At 37.0% G+C, this 22,137-nt stretch overlaps 1 protein-coding gene across 1 annotated transcript in view; it reads left to right on the top strand.

The window, feature by feature from the left end:
• The window catches only part of ME1 (malic enzyme 1), a 192,809-nt gene that overhangs the window by 33,008 nt on the left and 137,664 nt on the right, over nt 1–22,137 (top strand). Inside the window, exon 3 of the mRNA XM_027091464.1 lies at nt 3,204–3,353. Within this exon, the coding sequence (XP_026947265.1) occupies nt 3,204–3,353 (150 nt within the window). The remainder of the gene's footprint in view (nt 1–3,203; nt 3,354–22,137) is intronic.

The following is a 22,137-nucleotide window of genomic DNA, read 5'->3' on the forward strand; positions in this document are numbered from 1 at the left end:
ACCTCCTGGAGTATCTTGCCCCAGCTTTACAAGGTGGTGTCACCTAGCTGGTGCTGTAACTGAGTCTTCAGAAGGCCATTCCACCATTCTGTCAAGCCAGCTGCTTCAGGATGGTGGGGACATGGTAAGACCAGTGGATTCCAATGAGCAAGGGCCCATTGCCTCACTTCATTTGCTGTGGAGTGAGTTCCTTGATCAGAAGTCATGCTGGGTGGAATTCAGTGGATGAGGCATTTTGTAAGTCCATGGAGGGTAGCTTTGGCAGAAGCATTGTGTGCAGGGAAGGTAAGTCTTCATACAGAGTAAGTGTCTCTTCCAGTGAGAACCAGTGCCGTTCCTTCCGTGATGGAAGCTGTCCACTGCCACCAGGTAGCTTGCTGATCACGCCATGGGATGGTGGCATATCAGGGGCTCAGTGTCAGTCCCTGCTGCTGGCGGATGGGACTCTCAGCAGTGTCTGTGGCCAGGTCCGCCTTGGTGCGTGGAAGTCCCTGTTGCTGAGCCCATGGGTACCCTCCATCCCTGCCACAGCCACTTCTTTTATGAGCCTATAAGTGATGACGGGGCAGCTGAGGACAGAGGCTGACTCAGTTTATTCAACATGTATGTTTGCTTCTTAAATTCCTTCACCATCCCTTTCACGTATTTCTTAAGTCCTTCCTTCAGCCGCTTCCATTTTCACTTTATATTCTTTTCCTGGGCCATTTTATCAGCTGCCTCCTCGGAGCTAGTGATTTTCATGTTTTTATCACAGACTGTCCCTCAAAGATTTTTGTTTAATTAATTAATTTATTTATTTATTTATTTTTGGGTGTGTTGGGTCTTTGTTGCTGCGCGCGGGCTTTCTCTAGTTGTGGTGAGCAGGGGCTACTCTTCGTTGCGGTGCTTGGGCTTCTCATTGCGGTGGCTTCTCTTGTTGCGGAGCACGGGCTCTAGGTGTGTGGGCTTCAGTCGTTGTGGCTTGCGGGCTCTAGATCACAGGCTCAGTAGTTGTGGCGCGTGGGTTTAGTTGCCCCGTGGCATGTGGGATCTTCCTGGACCAGGGATTGAACCCATGTCCCCTGCATTGGCAGGCGGGTTCTTAACCACTGTGCCACCAGGGAAGTCCCTGTCCCTCAAATATTTATTGAGCATCAACTCAGTGTTAGGTGCTCTTTGAGATATTGGGATTGTAGACAATGATCTCTGCCCTCACAGAACTTACCTAAATTATTTTTTAAAAAATATTAAAAAAAGAAGTAAATAATAAAATAATAAGTAGATTATTTAATATGCTAGAAAGTGACAAGTGCTAATAAAAAAAAGAAAAGGTAGAGCAGGGTACGAGGGATGAGAATGCTGGGGAGCGAGTGGGTAGGGTCAATTTGTATTGTCAGGATGGACTTCATAGAGAGGGTAGGTTATGAGCAAGTAATGAGAGGCAGTGAGGAGGTTAGCCATGAGGAAGTCTGAGGAACAGTGCTCTTTAGCTGGTAGATTCAGGGACCAGCAGGGAGACCTGCGTCTGGAGCAGGATGGGTGAGGGGAAGAATGGTAGGTCAGGAGAGCAGATTAATGAGGTCACGGAGGACAGATTATATAAAGACAGATTGTGGAGGCCACTGACGGACTTTTGCTGTTACTCCGAGTGAAAGGGGGAGCTGTTCAGGGTTTTGAGCAGAAGGACAACGTGGTCAGAGCTATGTTTCCAGAAGACTTGCTGCAGCGTTGAGAACAGAATGTAAGCCGGGAGAGTATTTAGGAGACTCTTACAGGCAAGAGATGATGGTGATTTAGATCCAGGGTGGTAGCAGTGGAGGTGTTCAGGTTGGGATATATCTTGAAGCAAAGCCAACATAATCTCTTAATGTAATATAATATATTAGAGATGAGTGTTAGAGACCTTCCAGAGAAGAGAAAATAGCAAAGAAACAGAAAAGGTATGATCAGTGAAATAGGAAAACCAGAGAATCTGCTGACCTGGAATTCAGGTAAAGAGAGTGTATGGAGCTCTAGGGAACGCCACTTGTGTCAGATGTCCTGACAAGTAAACTAAGATAAGGTCTGAGGATTGATCATTGATTTGGCATTGATGAGTTCCGCATGGCGAGATCAGTGTTTAGCATGTCTAAAAGTCATCATCTTCTTCCCAGTTGTTAATTTTTGGGGTTGAAATAACTCATCTATTTGCCAGGCAGTAGAATCCTTGTGTCTCTGACTCCAAATTCTGTGCATTTTCAACTATTCCAGGGAACGAGAACCCCCCCCCCCCAAAAAAAAGCTGGTAAGGCTATTAAGGACAATTTTGGAAGATTCTTTTAAGTTGCACCAGGCAGTTTGAGTTTTATTCTATAAACCATTGAAGGTTGCCAGTAATATGATAAGGTTGATATTTAGACATCCTCTAGAAAGAAAACTGCCTCTAGAAAGAAAAAGACGATTTGATATAAGTAAAAAGTCCCTTGAACTTGCTTACCTTAGTAATATTTAGGGTCAGTGCTACATTCCTGACTCATTTTCTGCTTGTCATTTCCCTTGGCCATTCAGTACTGCAAGGTAAAGTCTTTCTATTTACTTAACGTTTAAACTATGTCTACAGTGGTGTTTTCATTTGTCTTTGATTTGAAAATAGGGACAAAGTCTTTTCAAATATTAAATAAAACTGCTATTTCAGCACTGATTTTTTCTTTTTGGCTGCTTTGGGTCTTCCTTGCTGCATGCCGGATTTCTCTAGTTGTGGCGAGTGGGGGCTACTCTTGGTTGCGGTGCGCGGGCTTCTCATTGCGGTGGCTTCTCCTGTTGCGGAGCATGGGCTCTAGGCACGCGGGCTTCAGTAGTTGTGGCACACGGGCTCAGTAGTTGTGGCTTGCGGGCTCTAGAGCGCAGACTCAGTAGTTGTGGCGCATGGGCTTAGTTGCTCCGCGGCATGTGGGATCTTTCCGGACCAGGGCTCGAACCTGTGTCCCCTGAATTGGCAGGCGGATTCTTAACCCTTGCGCCACCAGGGAAGTCCCTCAGCACTGATATTAACATTTTGAATGACACTAGCTCAGGTTTATGGTACTTCATTTTTTGAGATGATTAGGAATACTTCCAAAGTCTTTTGATCAGATGTTTTCTGTGTGACCTACTGTATACTTTGTTGAGAAATGTTTAGTTAGATTTCTGACAGCTATTGTACAACTTTGTTGGAACGTAGATCTAATTATGTCCAATTTCCACAGGTATCTTCTCTTAATGGATCTTCAAGATAGAAATGAAAAGCTCTTTTATAGAGTGCTAACGTCTGACATTGAGAAATTCATGCCTATCGTTTATACACCCACTGTGGGTCTGGCTTGCCAACAATATAGTTTAGCATTTCGGAAGCCAAGGTATGTAAACTCTTAAGTACAATTTGTGTCTTTCTTTATTTTTTTGTGAAGTGTTTGCAATAATTAAAAAGAATTATGGAATGGAATTGAAGTTTGGAAAAATCTAAAACAAACTTCATTTAAAAGAACATTTAAAAATATAGTGTTTTATTTCTGATTTAAGATCATGGGAAAGTATTTTTTTATAAACCAATTTATGTTTCCTTTTACAGACAATAAATGAGCTTTTTTTTTTTTTTGGGAAAAAGTAGTTGATCATAATTAAGCTTGGCTCTGAGATGGTAATTACCACTATTATGTTTGCATTTTACAAGTTAAAACAGAGATTCCCAATTTTCCTGAAAATAAGGAGTATATTGTTTCCTAAATTCAGAGCTGGCATTAAACTGGCTCTTTTGTTGATTTCTTTTAAATGAAATTGTAATCACCTTTAAAGATGTATAAAATATATAATATAGTTTTTCTAAAACCATAGCTTTATTTATTATATCACTAAATACTTTTGCAGCAAGAAACAGTTGAAATAAGTATCAGTGCTTTTAACAGCAGCAACAATAAAGGCTCGAGTTGACTGTATTTGTGCTGCTTATAGTTCTGAATTTAAAGATAAAAAAGAAACGTTTATAAGTTTATACCACAAAAAAAGCCTATTGAAAATACTGTCATTGAAGTGACTATTTTTGAGGTAAGATCTGAGAGTTAGATTGAATATGTAGATTTCTTGAAGGTATATTGATGTAGTGATAGTATTTTGCACACTTGTGCCACATTACCTTTTGTATAAAGAAAAGAATTAGCCACATTATCCCTTGTATAAAGGGAAGAATTATATGTAGATGGTCTGTTAAATTACACTAATAGCATGTATCTATGTTGCATTTATATAATGGCTATGTTAACAGTGAATAAATTTTTTTCATAGAAAAACAAGAGTTAGACTTTAGCTGGTAATTGTATTATGACAGATAATTCTTTTTTGAGTATATCAGTATTTTTTAATCTTACAAATAATACATATTCATTATTGAAAGAATGAGAAAATACATATATACAGAGGGAAGAAATATTTTAAAAATACGCAATGTCATCATAGCAAAAATTCCAATACGTACAAATACATACTGTTTTCCTTATAGAAGGGATCAAATTGTATAAACTGTTCTTTACCTTACTGTTTCTCTGAGTGACATCATAAAATATATATGTCTGTATATGTCTATAAAATATATTTCTACATAAAGAAAAACTCTTAATAAAAGTGTAAGTGTATACATCTTAGCTGTTTTAAAATGTAATTTAAGCATATTTATTGAAATTCAAAGTTTTCTATGAGATCCTGAGAAGTGCTAACAACTATAAGACATGTAGAAGAGCTTAGCTCAAAGTATTTGGGTTGAAGTTGACATAGAAATCCCAATAGCAACAGTTATTTTTTTGAGCACTTACTAGGTACTAGATTTTCTACGGGCTTGGGATACATTGGTATATATGTAAATCTAAAAGCAGAAGAGACAGGGAAACAAAAAGTAATTGTCTAGAGTGTTGGGAGGCAATAAGTGTTATGGGGAAAGAAAGAGTTGAGGAGGAAAAGGGGGATGCGGAGTGTCATGTGCTTGGGGGGAGGGGCAGTAGCTGTTTTACATAGAGTGGACACTGCAGGTTTCATTGGAAGATGATATTGGAGGGTGAGATACAAGGGGGAATGTGTACCATAGAGTAGCATAGAGACAGGGTGGAGTGAGAGAGGGCTGAGTAGTAGATGAGGTCACAGATGTAGGATAAATAAGAGGGTACAGAACCTATAGCTTCTTGTCGGCTACTTTGAAGAACATTGGCTTTTACCATTAGTTAAATGGGTAGAAGAATCAGGTAGCAGGCTATTGCAGTAAACCTAGTGAGAGATAACAGTGGCTCAGATTAGGAGGGTAGCAGTGGAGTTAGGGGTAAGAGTTCAGTTTCTGGATAAAGATAAAGTCCCAAGGACTTCCTATTGGATTGGAGGCTTCCTAGAGCAGTGGTTAAAAGTATGGGCTCTGGCGTAGATGGCCTATTTTCACTTACTGGTTTTGCCACTTGTTCTAGTGTTGAATAAATTAGTTAACCTTTCTGGGCTTCAGTTTCCTCCTCTGTAACGTGGGGATAATACTACAGCCCAACATCCTTTATCTACGTTTTTTAAATCCCAAACTTTGAAAACCAAAACATAAAAAAAGAAAAAATCTCATTTGGGACCAAACCTGATCTATCGGAGCCCATTTGGTGGCAAAATTTGAACTGAATTTATATGGGGATATTAATAGGATTTATGTGACTTAGTGTCATTTTTTTTTTCTTTAGAAGTATTAGTGTATTTGATTATGGGGAGCTTTGTCAGAAATAATCTGATAGGTGTGTAGATAGATGGAGATAGATAGGTAGATAAGAAGGAAGGAGAGGAGAGGGAGAGGAAAGGGGAGAGATGGGGCGAGATGTAGCAGGGCATTCATAGCAAAATGCTCACAAATGTGGATTCTAGGTGACATATTCATGGTATTAGTCTATCAACTTTTCTGCCATATTTGAAATTTAAGGAATACTTTACTAACAGAGAAAGTAAAATTTCCACAAGTGTTTCTAAGTGATCTCTTTATGGCAGTTTTCTGTCATGTTGATTTTTTTTTGTCATGTTGATTTTTAATGTGTATATTTTGTTAAACTTTTGGTGATTTTGAAGTTCTTTTTTATTGAGATAATATCTGACATGCAGTGTTATGTCATCAGGGAGGACGTCTGTGGTTGTGATATCCCTCCTGTTTGTCGGCCACCAGCCCGGCGTGTGGGTCCTGAGTAGACCGTGTCTCCACCTCTTCTACCCATCTCATTGTGGCTCCTTCTTTATATATCTTTATAGTTGGGGATAATCTTTTCTGCTAGTCTTCAGGTTGTTCTCATAGACAGTTACTCTGTAAGTGGTTGTCATTTATTTTGGTGTGCCTGTGAAGGAGGTGACTTTAGAATCATCCTACTCCACATCTTGATCTTGCCCTCCCCTTAATTCTTTTTTTTTTTTTTTTTTGCGGTACGCGGGCGTCTCACTGATGTGGCCTCTCCCGTTGCAGAGCACAGGCTCCGGACGCGCAGGCCCAGCGGCCATGGCTCACGGGCCCAGCCACTCCGCGGCATGTGGGATCTTCCCGGATCGGGGCACGAACCCGTGTCCCCTGCATCAGCAGGCGGACTCTCAACCACTGTGCCACCAGGGAACCCCCCCCCACCCCTTAATTCTTTAGTAGAATAATTCTCATGGGTTCTCCCATGATTATAAAAAAAGAAGCCTGTTTGAAAATGTGTTATGTGCCATATATCTAGATATTATATTTAATTAGAAAGGAAATTGTGATTGTGTTCAAATAATGATGGATCTTTCAGGCCTCAGTTAGCATCTAGACTATTTTTTTTTTAAGCCAAAATTGACAAATGTCTTTTCAGCCTTTCCTACTGCAACAGTAGGTATTCAAAGACATTTAGAAACTAAACAGGAGGATTATACCTCTTGTTATATTTACTTTGTGGGTTTGGTGGTAGCAATTAGGAACATAATTAGTGAAAATTAAGGGTTAATAGTACAGGTACTGAGCTTAGTACAGTTGCAAATAGGTATATCTTTTGATCTTATGCTTTTTTATATATCTTAATGACATACTTTCCTATGGCTAGATCTTATTTTTCATTTTGAATATGGCATTAAAATCTGGCTAGGCATCCAAAAATAAATTCTTATATGAATAACTCTACTTGTAACATTTTTTTCTTGAGGTATGATGCTGGAATATTCATTTGTTGGTGTTGTGTGGAATTTCTTTTCTCTTTGGCATAGATACATTGTGTGGGGTTTTTCACCATGTCGGGGATAATGATTTTTAAGAATGTTGTTGAGTTTGCTTAGATTATCTTGTTCCCATAACATTCAATTCTTGGAGAATTTTCGGTATTTGGTAGTGCGTTATGCTTATGTCAACACATCTAATTGTGGCTAATTTGTAGATGATAGAGGTGTGATTGTTGGAAGATGAAGATAGTTCCTTTTTATATTTTTGCAGAATGCTGATCCTACTGTGTTACTTAAATTACTTGTATTCTGTGAAACTGTTCTTAAAAGTTTTGTGCAAATTGATAATGCAGGTTTATGTAAAGGACAGCTAAAGCAGATTTATGTAATTTCTTTGGAAATATTTCTGCCTGCTATATTTTACACTGCATTTTCCAAGAATCATCTCCTTCTCCTATAAGTTCTTATTAGCTACATTACCACTTCACCATGCCTTTGGCAGTTAATCATGTTCCTATTTTTGGTATTTTGAATGTTCTATCAGGTACTCTTGGTCTCTTTTCTTTTTTAATTTATTTCCGTTTTTAAATTGAGGTATAATCGACATATTATATGAGTCCCAGGTATATAACATAACGATTCGATATTTGTGCGTATTGTGAAATTACCACCACAAGTCTAGTGAACATCCATCACCATACATAGTTACAAAAGAACTTTTTTCTCGTGATGAGAACTATTAAGATATACTCTCTGAGCAACTTTCAAGTATGTAAAGCAGTATTATTAACTATAATTGCCATGCTGTATATTACATCCCCAGGACTTATTTATTTTATAACTAGAAGTTCGTAACTTTTGACCTTCATTCACTTCTCCCCGTCCCCGTCCCCCTACTTCTGGCAACCAACAGTCTGTTGAATCTACAAGCTCAGTTTTTCTTTCCCCTCTTGGTTTCTTTTGTTGTCATTTTACTATTCATTTAGTTACAACTAGACTGTAAGCATCTAGAGAGAAAGGATCATATTTTAGAATTTATTCCTGTATTTCCCATGCTGTTTTAAGCTTAGTGTCTGGTTGGTGCTGAATGAATGTATGTTGTTTGCTACCTTACAGAAATAGTAACTTAATATTCCTTTATTCATCTACTCACGAAGAAAAACGTAAAGTATTGGTATGATCTTTGTATCTCCTACTGTTTTAAGCTTACTGTTTTAACAGGTAAATTCTCATAAATAATAGATCCGAAAGAAATTAGCTTCATTCCAAGGAATCAGGTTGTGAGGAAGTAAAGTTCTGATTAAATATAGACCATACAACTTTAAACACGTAATTACACTCCTTTCAACTACTCATCTCTATACAGTACATCACATACAATTTTGGCAAAAAGGATGAGCTAATACAACAGTTTGTTGGTGATAGTTTTTTTAAAAAAGCATTTGCAAAGTCTTTTCTGACTAGTACCATTAATTGGTTTGCCAACACTTAGGTGAGAAAAACCATTCAGTGCTCAATTTAATTGGAGAACCGGAGTTAACTAAAATTAAACAGGATTCTTTATTGTAAAATTTCTCAGAATAATATGTATTTTGAAAGTTTTTTGGTTGAGGAGAATTAGATTTAATATAGATAATATAGTTAACATAATTTTGGCACAAAGTAGTTTTTCCCAAGTAGTGGTTATTACAACTGGTACCATTATAACTCCTGGATTTCTGGATGACTAAAGGAATGATTGTGTCATTCACTGAGTTTCAAAATAATTGAATATGTTTATGAGAGATATAGAAAGTTCTTTTGGGGACATGTTGAGTGTTTTTTTTTTTCTCGGGCGTTTTATTTTTCTTTATTGAAGTATAAAGAATAAAATAACACATTGATTTACAATGTGTTAGTTTATATGCAGAAATATATATATACATATACTTTTTCATGTTCTTTTCCATTATGGTTTATTACAGGATATTGAATATAGTTCCCTGTGTTGTACAGTAGGACCTTGTTTATTTTACATATAGTAGTTTGTGTTTGTTAATCCCAAATTCCTAATTTATCCCTCCCCCCCTTCCCCTTTGGTAACCATAACTTTGTTTTCTATGTCTGTGAGTCTGTTTCTGTTTTGTAAATAAGTTCGTTTGTATCATATTAGATTCCACATATAAGTGATATCATATATTTGTCTTTCTCTTTCTGACTTACTTTACTTAGTACGATAATCTCTAGGTCCATCCATGTTGCTGCAGGTGGCATTATTTCATTCTTTGTTATGGCCGAGTGATATTCCATTGTGTGTGTGTGTGTGTGTGTGTGTATATATATATATATATATATATATATATATATATATATCTCCCACATTTTCTTTATCCATTCATCTGTCGATGGACATTTAGGTTGCTTCCATGTCCTGACTATTGTAAACAGTGCTGTGAACGTTGGCCTGCAGGTATCTTTTAAAATTATAGTTTTGTCCAGATATAAGCCAAGGACTGGGATTACAGGGTCGTATGGCAACTCTATTTTTAGTTTTTTAAGGAACCTCCATACTGTTTTCCATACTGGCTGCACCAATTTACATTCCCACCAACAGTGCGGGAGGGTTCCCTTTTCTTCATACCGTTTCCAGCATTTATTGTTTTACATTTTAATGATGGCTGTTCTGAACAGTGTGAGGTGATGATACCTCATTGTAGTTTCAATTTGCATTTCTCTAATAATCAGTGACATTGAGCATCTTTCTTGTGCCTGTTAGCCATCTGAAGGGACATGTTGAATTTTAAATGTTTTTGGGACTTCCAAATCGAGGGGGAAGTCTAATAGGCAATTAAATGTATGGACCTGGAACTTAATGTATTTAAGGATCCTAGTATTTTAACTCAAACATTATATATGCTACATAAAAGGTACATGTTTTGATTTTGGCAATGATGAAGATTATTAACAAGACTAATTGTCAAAGAGAATCAGTAAGATGTGGTTTTTTGCTTATTTTTTCCCAGAAAATTCTTAGAGAAATGCATGGAAGGAAATACTAAGATGAACCAAAACAAAATACTAAGATAGTTTTTCTACACTTATTGTTTATTTGTATACATATTTCCTTTGGAATTCTAAAAAGGACTTGAAGTACAGTATTCGTTATTTAATTGCGAGGACCAAGCTTTCTTTATTACCTCATGTGCAATTTCATATGAGAATGTCTACCTAGTAATATAGAAATGGTCGTAAACATGACCATGATTAGACCATGATTATTGTAATGGAAATATATAGTTTATCCAGAAGGGCCAAAAGTTCAGCAAATTTTGTAGTCTTATAGGGTGAGGGTGTTGCTTTTAATTGATATTTGGTTTATGAAAGAGCAGTAAGAAAAAAGGTTAAAAGGAATAAATGTAAAAAGAAACCTTCCCAAAGCTAATACTCCTTTAACCCAAGAATGTCCTCATTATACACTGCAGATTATAATTAGAATAGCTATCAAATGAATAGTTAATAGGATGAACACTTTCATATTGTATCCTGTTTTATAAATTTTCACATTTTAAATCTATCTGGTTTTCTTAAACAGTCTTTTTTTATATGTACTGTACAGGTATATGATAGAGAGTTTACTTTATTAGGCTATAAATATTTCAGTAACTCAGTAATTAATTATAAATAACGAGAGTTTAAGTTGCTTATGGAAAAGAAACGTGATTTCACAGCCAGTTTTTTTTGTTTTTTTGTATCATTTTTTTTACATCTTTATTAGAGTATAATTGCTTTACAATGGTGTGTTAGTTTCTGCTTTATAACAAAGTGAATCAGTTATACATATACATATGTTCCCATATCTCTTCCCTCTTGCGTCTCCCTCCCTCCCACCCTCCCTATCCCACCCCTCCAGGCGGTCACAAAGCACCGAGCTGATCTCCCTGTGCTATGTGGCTGCTTCCCACTAGCTATCTACCTTACATTTGGTAGTGTATATATGTCCATGCCTCTCTCTCGCTTTGTCACAGCTTACCCTTCCGCCTCCCCATATGCTCAAGTCCATTCTCTAGTAGGTCTGTGTCTTTATTCCTGTCTTACCCCTAGGTTCTTCATGACATTTTTTTTTCTTAAATTCCATATATATGTGTTAGCATACGGTATTTGTCTTTCTCTTTCTGACTTACTTCACTCTGTATGACAGACTCTAGGTCTATCCACCTCATTACAAGTAGCTCAATTTCGTTTCTTTTTATGACTGAGTAATATTCCATTGTATATATGTGCCACATCTTCTTTATCCATTCATCCGATGATGGACACTTAGGTTGCTTCCATGTCCTGGCTATTGTAAACAGAGCTGCAATGAACATTTTGGTACATGACTCTTTTTGAATTATAGTTTTCTCAGGGTATATGCCCAGTAGTGGGATTGCTGGGTCATATGGTAGTTCTATTTGTAGTTTTTTAAGGAACCTCCATACTGTTCTCCATAGTGGCTGTACCAATTCACAGCCAGTTTTAATAGCTGTGAGTTAGATGTGGTCCGTTGAATAGTTCTATCTTTTGTGATGTGGTCCTTTGTGATCCATTGTGATGTAAACTGCCAAGTGATCCAGTGCCCAGAGTATCTCTTGCTTTCCTAGGTCATCTCACTTTCAGAGCTAAGGGGGCTTCTGAGAAGAGGTCAGAGGAGGTCCTAAACCTCTAAGTAGTCCTGGATACAGAGCTGCGCAGGTGGACCAGGAATATTTTTTATTGGATTTGGCTTTCTTCGATTAAGCCACTTTAGAATCTTTAGAAATATTTAGGAGACTTTTGAGAACAGGGAATATTTTTCATTGATAGCTCTGGTTCAGTTTGTTATTTTTTTTCATTGTATTGGAATTTTCTGTTTCTACAATTTTATTGTGTTAGAATCTCTAGAAATTGAAATAGTTGGTGTTTAAGAGAGCAGCTAGTTTTTTAATGCTTCTAGAAAAGTTATCATTTAAATATTAGATATTAATAAGCTTTTCACCCTTTATCCATGGTACTAAGCCTTTGATTTATACTTATTCCAAAATATTCTTTTGTTCATTTCTTTCTTTTCCCGTGACATAGGCCTGATATTTGCATCTACCCACCCTCCCTTTTTTTAAAAAAAACAACACTACATCGTGGAATTTTTTTTCAAAAATATGAAACAAGTTATTGGAATATTTGGACTAGTTCAAGTTTCTTAAATGTTACCTCAGTTGATTTTTTAGAGATAATTATTTGCAAAAAGTTGATTTTCATTTATTATGGCGATTTAGAGGATGATGATTTGTTGAACTACTAATTAATTGAAATTGACTATTTTTTTCTGAACAGACTAAATGTCATATTTATGAAAATGTATATGTGATTTGTGCTAAATAGGAGTGAGGTAGAGTAGCCTGTATCTTAAGTTCTGGCAATACAGTGTGTGCCCAGAAGTAGTTTAAAATACCAAACTATCTTCTTTCTTAAGTATTGCCTTAATTAGGAAAAAATCTGGAGAATGGAAAAAATGTAGGCATGATTCAAAGAGCGTTCTTTCACATCAGGATCTAAGGATTGTCTAAACGTTTGCATAGACATATAAATCTCTTTTGCAAGGCAGTTAAACTTATCTTTTACTGTAAAAGACCCTTAAAAAGTGTCAAGTAACAGTTCATCAAGTCTCCATATTCAGCTAGAGACTCTAAGTGTGGAAAACTTGAATGGAAATTTAAGTTTAGGATCCAAAAATAACTTTGCTACAGTCTGTGTGGTACACCCAGGTGTTTTAAGTTTGCACATAGCATATGGAGAATTATGAAAAAATACCAAGTTTTATCTCAGGTAGTCTTTATGAAAGTGTATTGATTTGGGTGTTATTATGTTTTTAAGAAGGATTGTAAGTGCCAGTCTTCATTACTAAAAATAAAGAATTTTTTTTAAAGGGAGGCAATAAATGGTTCTTTACATCACCTTCCCAGATCACATCTGGAATATTGTGTTTAGTTTTGGATTCCATATTTTTGAAGTGACATTGGCAAACTGAGATATACCCAGAGAAGAGTGACCAAAGCAGTGATAGTTATTGAAAACTTGTAATGTGAGAAAGAGTTGGTGGAAATAGAAATGTGTAGCCTAAAAGGTAAGACTTGAAAGGGACATAGTTAGGTCTTCAATTATTTGGAAGATTTTCATGTGAAAAAAAAGGATACTTGCATGGAATAGCCTCAAAATGTAGAACTAAAATCAGTAGATAGAAGTTATTACAGGGATGCAGATTTACAGTCTCCGTAGGTGAAGCTTTTCTGATAATTTATCTGACATTGGAATAGACTTTGCTCATTCTCCTCATTGGAAATGTTCATGTGGTTAGATAATCAGTCATACACATTATAAGTGAGATTCTTGCATTGGGTGTGATTGTAAAATAGTTGAATTCTAAGGTCACTTTTAACTAGAAAATTCTGTGAATTTTTAAAAGAGCAGCCTACAGAAGAATAATTCCAGGTATTTGGAACACCTCACAACTAACTCATCATTTCAAATAACCTTGCTTTCTAATTCAGGAAGTTTTTAGTAGCAACTTTAAATCACAATTTTAGGATTTATTAAAAATAATAGATTTTCAAATAAGAAGGATTGTGAACAGATTTCAAGTGATTTGATGACACATCTCATCAAAATTCGTACTCCTTCCCCCAGACAAACCCACAAGCACATGTCAGTTTACACAGCTGTATCCTGGTTATAATGTTTCTGTTAGTTTGAATGGATAAAAAGTTTAATGTTGACATTTTCTCATTTGAAGTAATTACATTCTTCTCATCTGATTTTTAAAAATTTCTCTGTAGTTTTTTTCAGACTTTGTTCTGTATGTGCTTTTAAACTGTTGTTTTTTTAATATATTTTCCTTAACTTAGTTACAGTTTTAGCTCCTAGAGAAATTATTAGGAAGAATTTTCCCAGAGGCAGTGCTTTGTCCCTCCCCCCGACCCCTGCCCCCCCAATCAGTAGTTGAGGAGAAATAGCCAGGCTAGAGTTTGCTTTTATTCTTTCCACCAAATTTCCTTTGTGCTTCTTAGGTATGCTTCTGAAAATTCAAAGGTCTGTTTTTATGACAAAGTACTCTGTAGTTAATATCATGTAAGAATTATTTTATATACCTTTAAAAATTTTGGTTATTTTATACGTAGGTAATTTTATAGTCTCAGTTTTAACTGTTTGAAGTAAAGTCATAATTGAAGTTGTCAATTTGAGCTCCTTACTATATATTTTATAATAATATTTTATATTCACTGTAGTAAAATTTATAAAATATTTGATAGAATTCCAAATTATGTAATTATCTACTTAAAATAAATCATGAAAGGTATTGAATTTCATTTCTTTCTAAGCAAGGAAAATGTTCATTTATCAATATAAATTCTAGTCTTACTATGATTGGCGGCTGAATGAATGACATTTATAATAATTTGGAGGGTATCATATTTTACACATTTTACAAAATTAGTGCTGCTTTGTGAAGTTAAAACATTTTCACTATGAAATGAGGTAATTTATTTTAAAAGCTGAAAATGGTATGTTATTTCCCTAATGGAAGAAGTTAATTTTTATTGACAGCGTGCCAAATAAATACCATCTGTTTGATGAATTCAGTATTACCTTAGGATTCTTTCCAGTGTTTTCTGCTGTGGAAAGTACGTTGGATTTTAACCATCAGAACAACACCTATTTATGCTTAATTAATTGGCATGCTCATACTAGTTTTAAAATGAATAAAGAAGAGCTTATCTCATTGTTTTTATGTACATTTTCAGTTCACATTTATTTGGAAACAGTAGTTGAGTGTTAATGGAGCATGTGGAGATAGAGTCATTAACGTGTACTACTTGTTGGTTTTTAAAATCTATGTATTTTATGATTTAATACAGTCATTCCAAGGAAACTCAGTATCACCAGGTTGTTAAGTACCAGAATTAGGGCTTGAACTCATTTTTCTACTTTGTACTCCTCTGTTTTAGAGTTCTCCAGAGAAAGAGAATCAGGTTTGTGTGTGTGTGTGTGTGTGTGTGTGTGTGTGTGTGTGTGTGTATTGTGTGTGTGTGTGTGTGTGATTTATTTTAAGGGATTGGCTCACTCAGTTGTAGAGGCTGGCCAGTCCCAGATCCTCAGGGTAGGCTGTCAGGCTGGAAACCCAGGGAAGAGTGGATGCTGCAGTTCACTCCAAAAATGTGCTGGAAGAATTCCCTCTCCCTTGGGGAAGGTCATGTAAAGTCTTTTCTAGTAAGCTCTTCAAATGATTGGATGAGACCCATCCACATAATGGAAGGTAATCTGCTTTATTCAAAGTCTACTGATTTAAATGTTAATCTCATCTAAAAATTACCTTTACAGAAACATCTAGACTAATGTTTGACCAACTATCTGGATACGATGCCTAGCCAAGTTGAGAGACATAAATTTTTAATTTTATTTTTGGCTGCGTGGGGTCTTCATTGCCGTGCACAGACTTTCTCTAGTTGCTGCGAGCGCCGGCTACTCTTTGTCACGGTGCGCGGGCTTCTCATCGCGGTGGCTTCTCTTGTTGCAGAGCACGGGCTCTAGGCACACGGGCTCAGTAGTTGCGGCACGTGGGCTCAGTAGTTGTGGCTCGCGGACTCTAGAGCGCAGGCTCAGTAGCTGTGGTGCATGGGCTTGGTTGCTCTGTGGCATGTGGAATCTTCCCAGACTAGGGCTTGAACCCGTGTCCGCTGCACTGGCCGGCAGATTCTTAACCACTGCGCCACCAGGGAAGTCCTGACACATAAAATTAACCATGACATCCTCCTAGACTCATGTTGAGTCGTCTTCTTGCATTGATTAGGTTCTATCTTGGATCTGAGTTGTTCAGAGAAGCTACACTCTTAACATGTAGCTTCTTGGGCTTTTCCTCATTGACTAGTATGTGTTCTGATTTTCAGAAGCTAAAATTGTATGTTGTGTTGTTAATTAAGATTTGTCTCCCAAATAATGGAGTGTTTACATATAAAGAATTTCATCTATTGCTTTCTAGAAGACTTAATTCTAATAGATACTCCATAGGAATATTGTTCAAATATGGTTTCACTTTAAGAAGTTTCTAACACTAATTGATTTAATGACAGTAATTTAACATTTAAACCTAGTTTTAGAAATTGTCAGATAACAGTGCTGATCACTCAGTTGTTCTGGAAGGTCCCTGCTTTGTTTTCTTCCCAACTCTGCCACTTCTTCAAAATCTTTTTGTTGATTCTCTGTGTTCATGATTTCGTCTCTCCTTCCTTTCTTTAACAGAAATGTATTGAGTGTCCACTACCTGCCAGGCACTTTACTAATCTGAATATAGGTAAATAAAAGAAGTATTTCCTGCCTTTGTGGAATTTATAAGTACAGGCATACCTTGGAGAAGTTGCAGGTTTGGTTCCAGACCGGCACAGTAAAGTGAATATCACAATAAAGTGAGTCACACAAATTTTTTTTGGTTCCCCAGTGCGTATAAAAGTTATGTTTACACTGTACTGTAGTCTGTTAAACTGTGCAATAGCATTTTGTCTACAAAACCAATGTACATACCTTAATTTAAAAGTACTTTACTGCCAAAAAATTCTAGCCATCATCTGAGCCTTCAGTGAGTTGTCTTCTTGTTGCAAGAGTAGTATCAAAGATCACTGATCACAGATCACTGTAACAAATATGGAAATGTTTGAAATATTAGGAGAATTAGCAACGTATGACACAGAGATGCAAAGTGAGCACATGCCATTGGAAAAATGGCGCTGATAGACTTGCTCAACGAAGAGTTGCCACAAACCTTCCATTTGTAAAAAAAACACAACATCTGTGAAGTGCAATAAAACGAGGCATGCCTATAATATTCAGAGGAGCAGAGAAAGACGTGAGTACAGCTTGGGTTATGAAGGAAATGAACAGAGGAGAGTGATGAAGAACAACAGGGATTTCTTTTCATCGTGTAGCCAGGGATGTGTCTCTGAGAAGATAATATTTAAGCTGACACCTGAGGAATGAGGAGTTAGCTTGTGAAAACCAGAAAAAAAAAATCATTTGAGGCGAAGGAAATCACATGTTCAAAAGGTCTGGAAGCGGGGAGGATGGCATGAGACGAGGTTTGAGATAGTCAGGAGTCACGTGCAGGTCTTGCGGGTCATGGTAGAGTCTCATTGTTATTCTTAATCCATTTGGGGAGCCGTTGAGGTATTTGAAGCAGAGGAATGATGACATCCAGTTAAAGTTTTAAAAGATTATTCTGGCTGTTAATGTGGTTAAAAGATTGGAAAGGAGGGGCTAGAGTGGACATGGGAGGCCCAGTAAGAAGACTGTTGTGATATGGGCTCCCCTTGCATCAATCCTGGTCACTCTGAGGGCACCTTAGGATACGGAGTGCGGAAGTCAAGGAAGGCTGTAGGAAGCTAACACAGTTGCCAATAGCAGTAACCAATCCACATGGGAATAACCCTACAGTCTCTTAGTCCTGGAGTGATGGCTGTAGGTGAGGTGACGTGGATATACGACACCCTAGTGTGTTTACACCGACCCTGAAAACATTAGCAGAGATAAGAAGAGCTGCAGTCCATAAGAATTTCTCAAGCTTGCAGACTTAGTACGCTTAATTTTATTTATAACCCAAGTCCATTCTCCTACGATCTTGTCCTCTGTGCACTGCACAAATCCGTCCTTTCTTCCGCCTCAAGGAAGAGCCAAGTAGGCCATGTTTGCTTTTTTTTTTTTTTTTGCAGTACGCGGGCCTCTCACTGTTGTGGCCTCTCCCGTTGGGGAGCACAGGCTCCGGACGCGCAGGCTCAGCGGCCATGGCTCACGGCCCCAGCCGCTCTGCGGCATGTGGGATCTTCCCGGACCAGGGCACAAACCCGCGTCCCCTGCATCGGCAGGCGGACTCTCAACCACTGCGCCACCAGGGAAGCCCTGTGCCCCTATTTTTTCAATTCAAATGTTGTTAACATGGGGTTGGAGTTCCGTAGCTCTGCCTGCCCTGCTCAGCCTCAGCCGGATCTTCTGCTCCGCCGGGTTGAGCTCCAGCTGTGTTCTTGGCTCTTCTCACCCTTACGGTTGCAAGAATGTAAACACTGGGCCTGATCTTCCTTGTCTCATATACTCCTCTCCATTTCCCCTAGGAATTCACTGGCTTAACATCTTACTTCCATGAACTAAACCTAATCCGTTTCCACTCTTCAATGTATTTCCTTCTGCATCTGTACAGCTAAGAGCAGTGACCCGCTCCACCCACTAAAATGTCAATGCTCCCCACTGTTCTCTTCTAGGTCCTATTTTCTTTTTCTTCTGTTCCTCCCCAGCCTACCGTTCCAGTCCTCCAGGTTTCTTAACTTTGGGAGGTGCAACACCGTCCACTCAGTCACCTCAACCAGACACCTCAGAGATTTTCAGGGTTTTAACCCCCTTCTTTTCCCTTTTTGCGCCTTGTCAGTTTTACCTCTTACCTGTTGAAGCTCTCTCATCCATTCAATCCCATTGCCACTCTTTTAGATTAGGCCCTTCTCATTTCAAAAGAGAGTGAGTTTTCACAAAAGGATGCCTAATTAAGTCCCTTCTCTGACTAAAATCCTAAGGCACTAGCAAATCAAGATTTGTAAAAAAAACTACTGAAAACGTGTTTGTAAGTATTCATTGAACACAAAGGAAGTTTATATATTATTCTGCTTCCTGACCAGTATATTATATTTGGTACAACTATTTCTGAAAACAGATGGAAAGTGTTAAATACAAGCAATAATTTAAACTCTGTTAAGTTTTTCAAGGAAGCACTCACCCAGAAAAAAATCTAGTAGTAGGGGGGAGTTCTTTCACATGAGAAGATGAGCTCATTAATTTTTCCAGTAAGACAAACAAGATACTGACATTGCATACTTTTTTTTTGCAAAGATTATTTTTACACCAAATTTAGCTTCTAATTTATTATCTTGTAGTTATAAGACATTCCTAACATGTGACATAAAGTCTTGGACATGGTAATGTGGTTTCTTTTTCCTTTATTACCCTTCATTATTTCTCATGTAACAAAATAGTATTGCTGTGTATCCCCTGAGGAGGAACCAGGACCCTGCCCCAAGGCTGGTTCACTAAATAATATGAAAAGTTGTACTAATGAAATACACTTTCTTAGTAATGTAAATAAGGAAGTAATTTGAACACAGTGTTTATCAAAGTACGTAACACTAACACGAACAATTCGAAAGGGTGTATATAGATATAGAAAAGCTTTCTTCTTGCTTTTATTTAGAAAGAGATACATGGCGCTACCCCCAGCCCCCCAAAATGAAAACAAAATACTAAACAATCTCAGAGGACAATTGTCATTCCTTACCCAGAGAAAACCACCAGTGACTATGGTGGGAAGAATTCCTTGTGGTTGGAAACAGGGATAAATTGCATGAAGTCTCATTTATGTATTAAGCCGCTTGAGTCAGTTTAAGAAAACTTTCACATATGAAGGATTTCTATTGTGCGTCTGCTGACTGCCACCTTGAGTTTGCATAAAACCTTCCCTCCACTCATGTGCCCCACTTAACAGACAAATCATTACTGAGTAGAGAATATACCTCCCAGTTTGATACTTTAACAGTACAGCAAACTATGATCAGTGACGTTTAGTTTTGATTTATTCAACCTGGTTTGCAGGCATTCATAATTTAATGTTATATTCTGTCTTTTGTAGGGTCCCTGTGAGAAAGAAATGCCAAATAGAGAAGGTTCTTCTTTATCTTTTATTAAAACTTCTTTCGGAAAGAAAGTCTGATATTTTGTTCAGTGTCCTTTATATAGACTCATTTGATAAATTCCTCTCAGAATTGAAGAACTGCCCTTTTTTTTCTTTCCCAGATGCAGTAGTATGTTTCCTTATGTTAGCTTTGAGAACTAACTCCATTTTCACTTTGGCTGTATTTTGTGCTCAATTGGACTTTGGCTGTATTTTGTGCTCAATTGCAGTAGTTTTCTTTAGATCACCTTCTTTTTCTTGTCTCCATCCCACCCCACACACCACCCAAATAGTATTAATTCTCTTCAATGAGTATGTCTTGCAAACCCAGGTTTTAGATAGTCATTAGCCCTGGATTTCTTCCCAGGCTAAGTGGAAAGCCCATATCCTCTTAAAAATATATATATATAGTATCTTATTAGAATTTTACGTCTTCTTCCCCCTCCAGGGTGAGATGGCTTCCTGCACTCCAGAGAAAACAGAGTAAAGCCCGCCAGTCCTCTGGATCCCTGTGTTTCCTGTCATTTTTCTGTGATTTGAATAATTTCATGGTTTCCCTGAATCTATAACTTGTATTGTTTACTGCCTCAAACCTTTATTAATGTAATGAAAACATCAATTTATCTAGTCTAGTTTTATTTTAGTTTTAAAGGAAAAAAAAAAAACAAGAACAGAAGCTAAAACCATCATTTCATTCTTTGTTTTGTTCTAATGCTTTCTAAACACCAATCCCTTTGTTTTCCTAGCTATGAACATGTGACATAGTTGTTAATTAGCAAGATCTTGAGATCCATAAGGCTTCATACATTTTCTTTCAAGTGATTCTTCACCGACCTACTGCCTCTCCGTTTTAAACAAATTTGTTAGTTAAATATTTGGGAGCTTAAAAGATTATATTCTTTTGATTGCCAATATGCTGCTAAACATTAGGATAAATTTAAATATTTCTGATAACCATATTCTCAAGTCTACAGTTCAGTGCTTGAGAGTAACTGTGATAATTGCATCAGTGCCAAATGATTTTCTTTCCCCTTTCGGAAGAGACATTCTTGATAGAAACTTCATTTTATTTCTGTTACTTCATGTCATATTTATAAATGTGCCAACGTATAACTACACCATTGAGAGAATTCTGTAGCTATTCACAGTGTGTGGGAAACACAAATCCTTAATTTAATAAGAACAGTCTAGAAATAGTAAAAAATAAGTTTCAAAATTCATGTTTCATCTTAAATACAGTGAAAACTGTATTTCTTGGGTTCTAAAATCATTGCCAGTCCTTTATTGAAGTACATGTATTCTTGGCGTGCCACCCAACTGATTCGTTTAAGAATTTTGCTCAGTTCTGCAGCCAGTCACATTCAGGAGTAAATGTTAAATGTAACATGGAACTTCTGCATCATTTAGGAAATTAAGATGGCACATCTGTCAACACCAGTGAACACTCGAGATTATGTTTGTCACTGTAGATCAGTGACCATCATACTGTTTTGCTTGTTAACTCTTCAAGAGAATTTTGAAGAACTTCACCCTTCTTAACATCTAAAAACTATCATCATAAGTCTGAATAGTTGCAAGGAATGTAGTGCCTGTATTAAATTCTGGTGTTGGACTTTTAGAAGCAATTAGGTAAGAAATATATGTAAATAATAAAAAGTAAATTTATTAACTTTGTTAGACATAATGTTCAAACTCTCTACATACAGTGAAAGATAAAAATACATGTTGCTAACAATGAATTGGTGTGGTGGATAATAACTTTACCTTTTAGATGAAGCTGTAGAAAAATATGCAGCATTTGATAAAATAAAATAACGGGATTAACTGTAATAGGAAGAAATATGTCATAAATTTGGTAAAATTATGTCTAATTAAATGATAGACCTTTTATTTGAATGGAATCGTATTAAATTTTAATCTGCAGGTTTCATCCAGTATATCTAGAACTGTTTAATACTTTTGGAAAAAACCATAGGTGGGGCACCTAACCAGACAGAACTGGAATGAGGCACAACTCCCCAAAAGAAGTAGCCTGAGAACCCTATTATAAATCAAGTTAATGCTGTTTAATTTTCTCCTTTAATTTCCCCAAAGTCTTACTGATATAATAATAATATAGCTTATGCTTTTTGAAGGCATATTTCTCACTTACGCTTGACTTAAAGGAAATGTGACAGATTTCCTGTGATAGTGTGGATTTGAATTTGTAGAGGGATGGTCGAAATGTGAGG

Source organism: Aethalodelphis obliquidens, unplaced genomic scaffold (assembly GCF_003676395.1).
Source record: "Aethalodelphis obliquidens isolate GAN/ISIS:26980383/991018 unplaced genomic scaffold, ASM367639v1 scaffold3, whole genome shotgun sequence".
NCBI classification, from domain to species: Eukaryota; Metazoa; Chordata; class Mammalia; order Artiodactyla; family Delphinidae; genus Aethalodelphis; species Aethalodelphis obliquidens.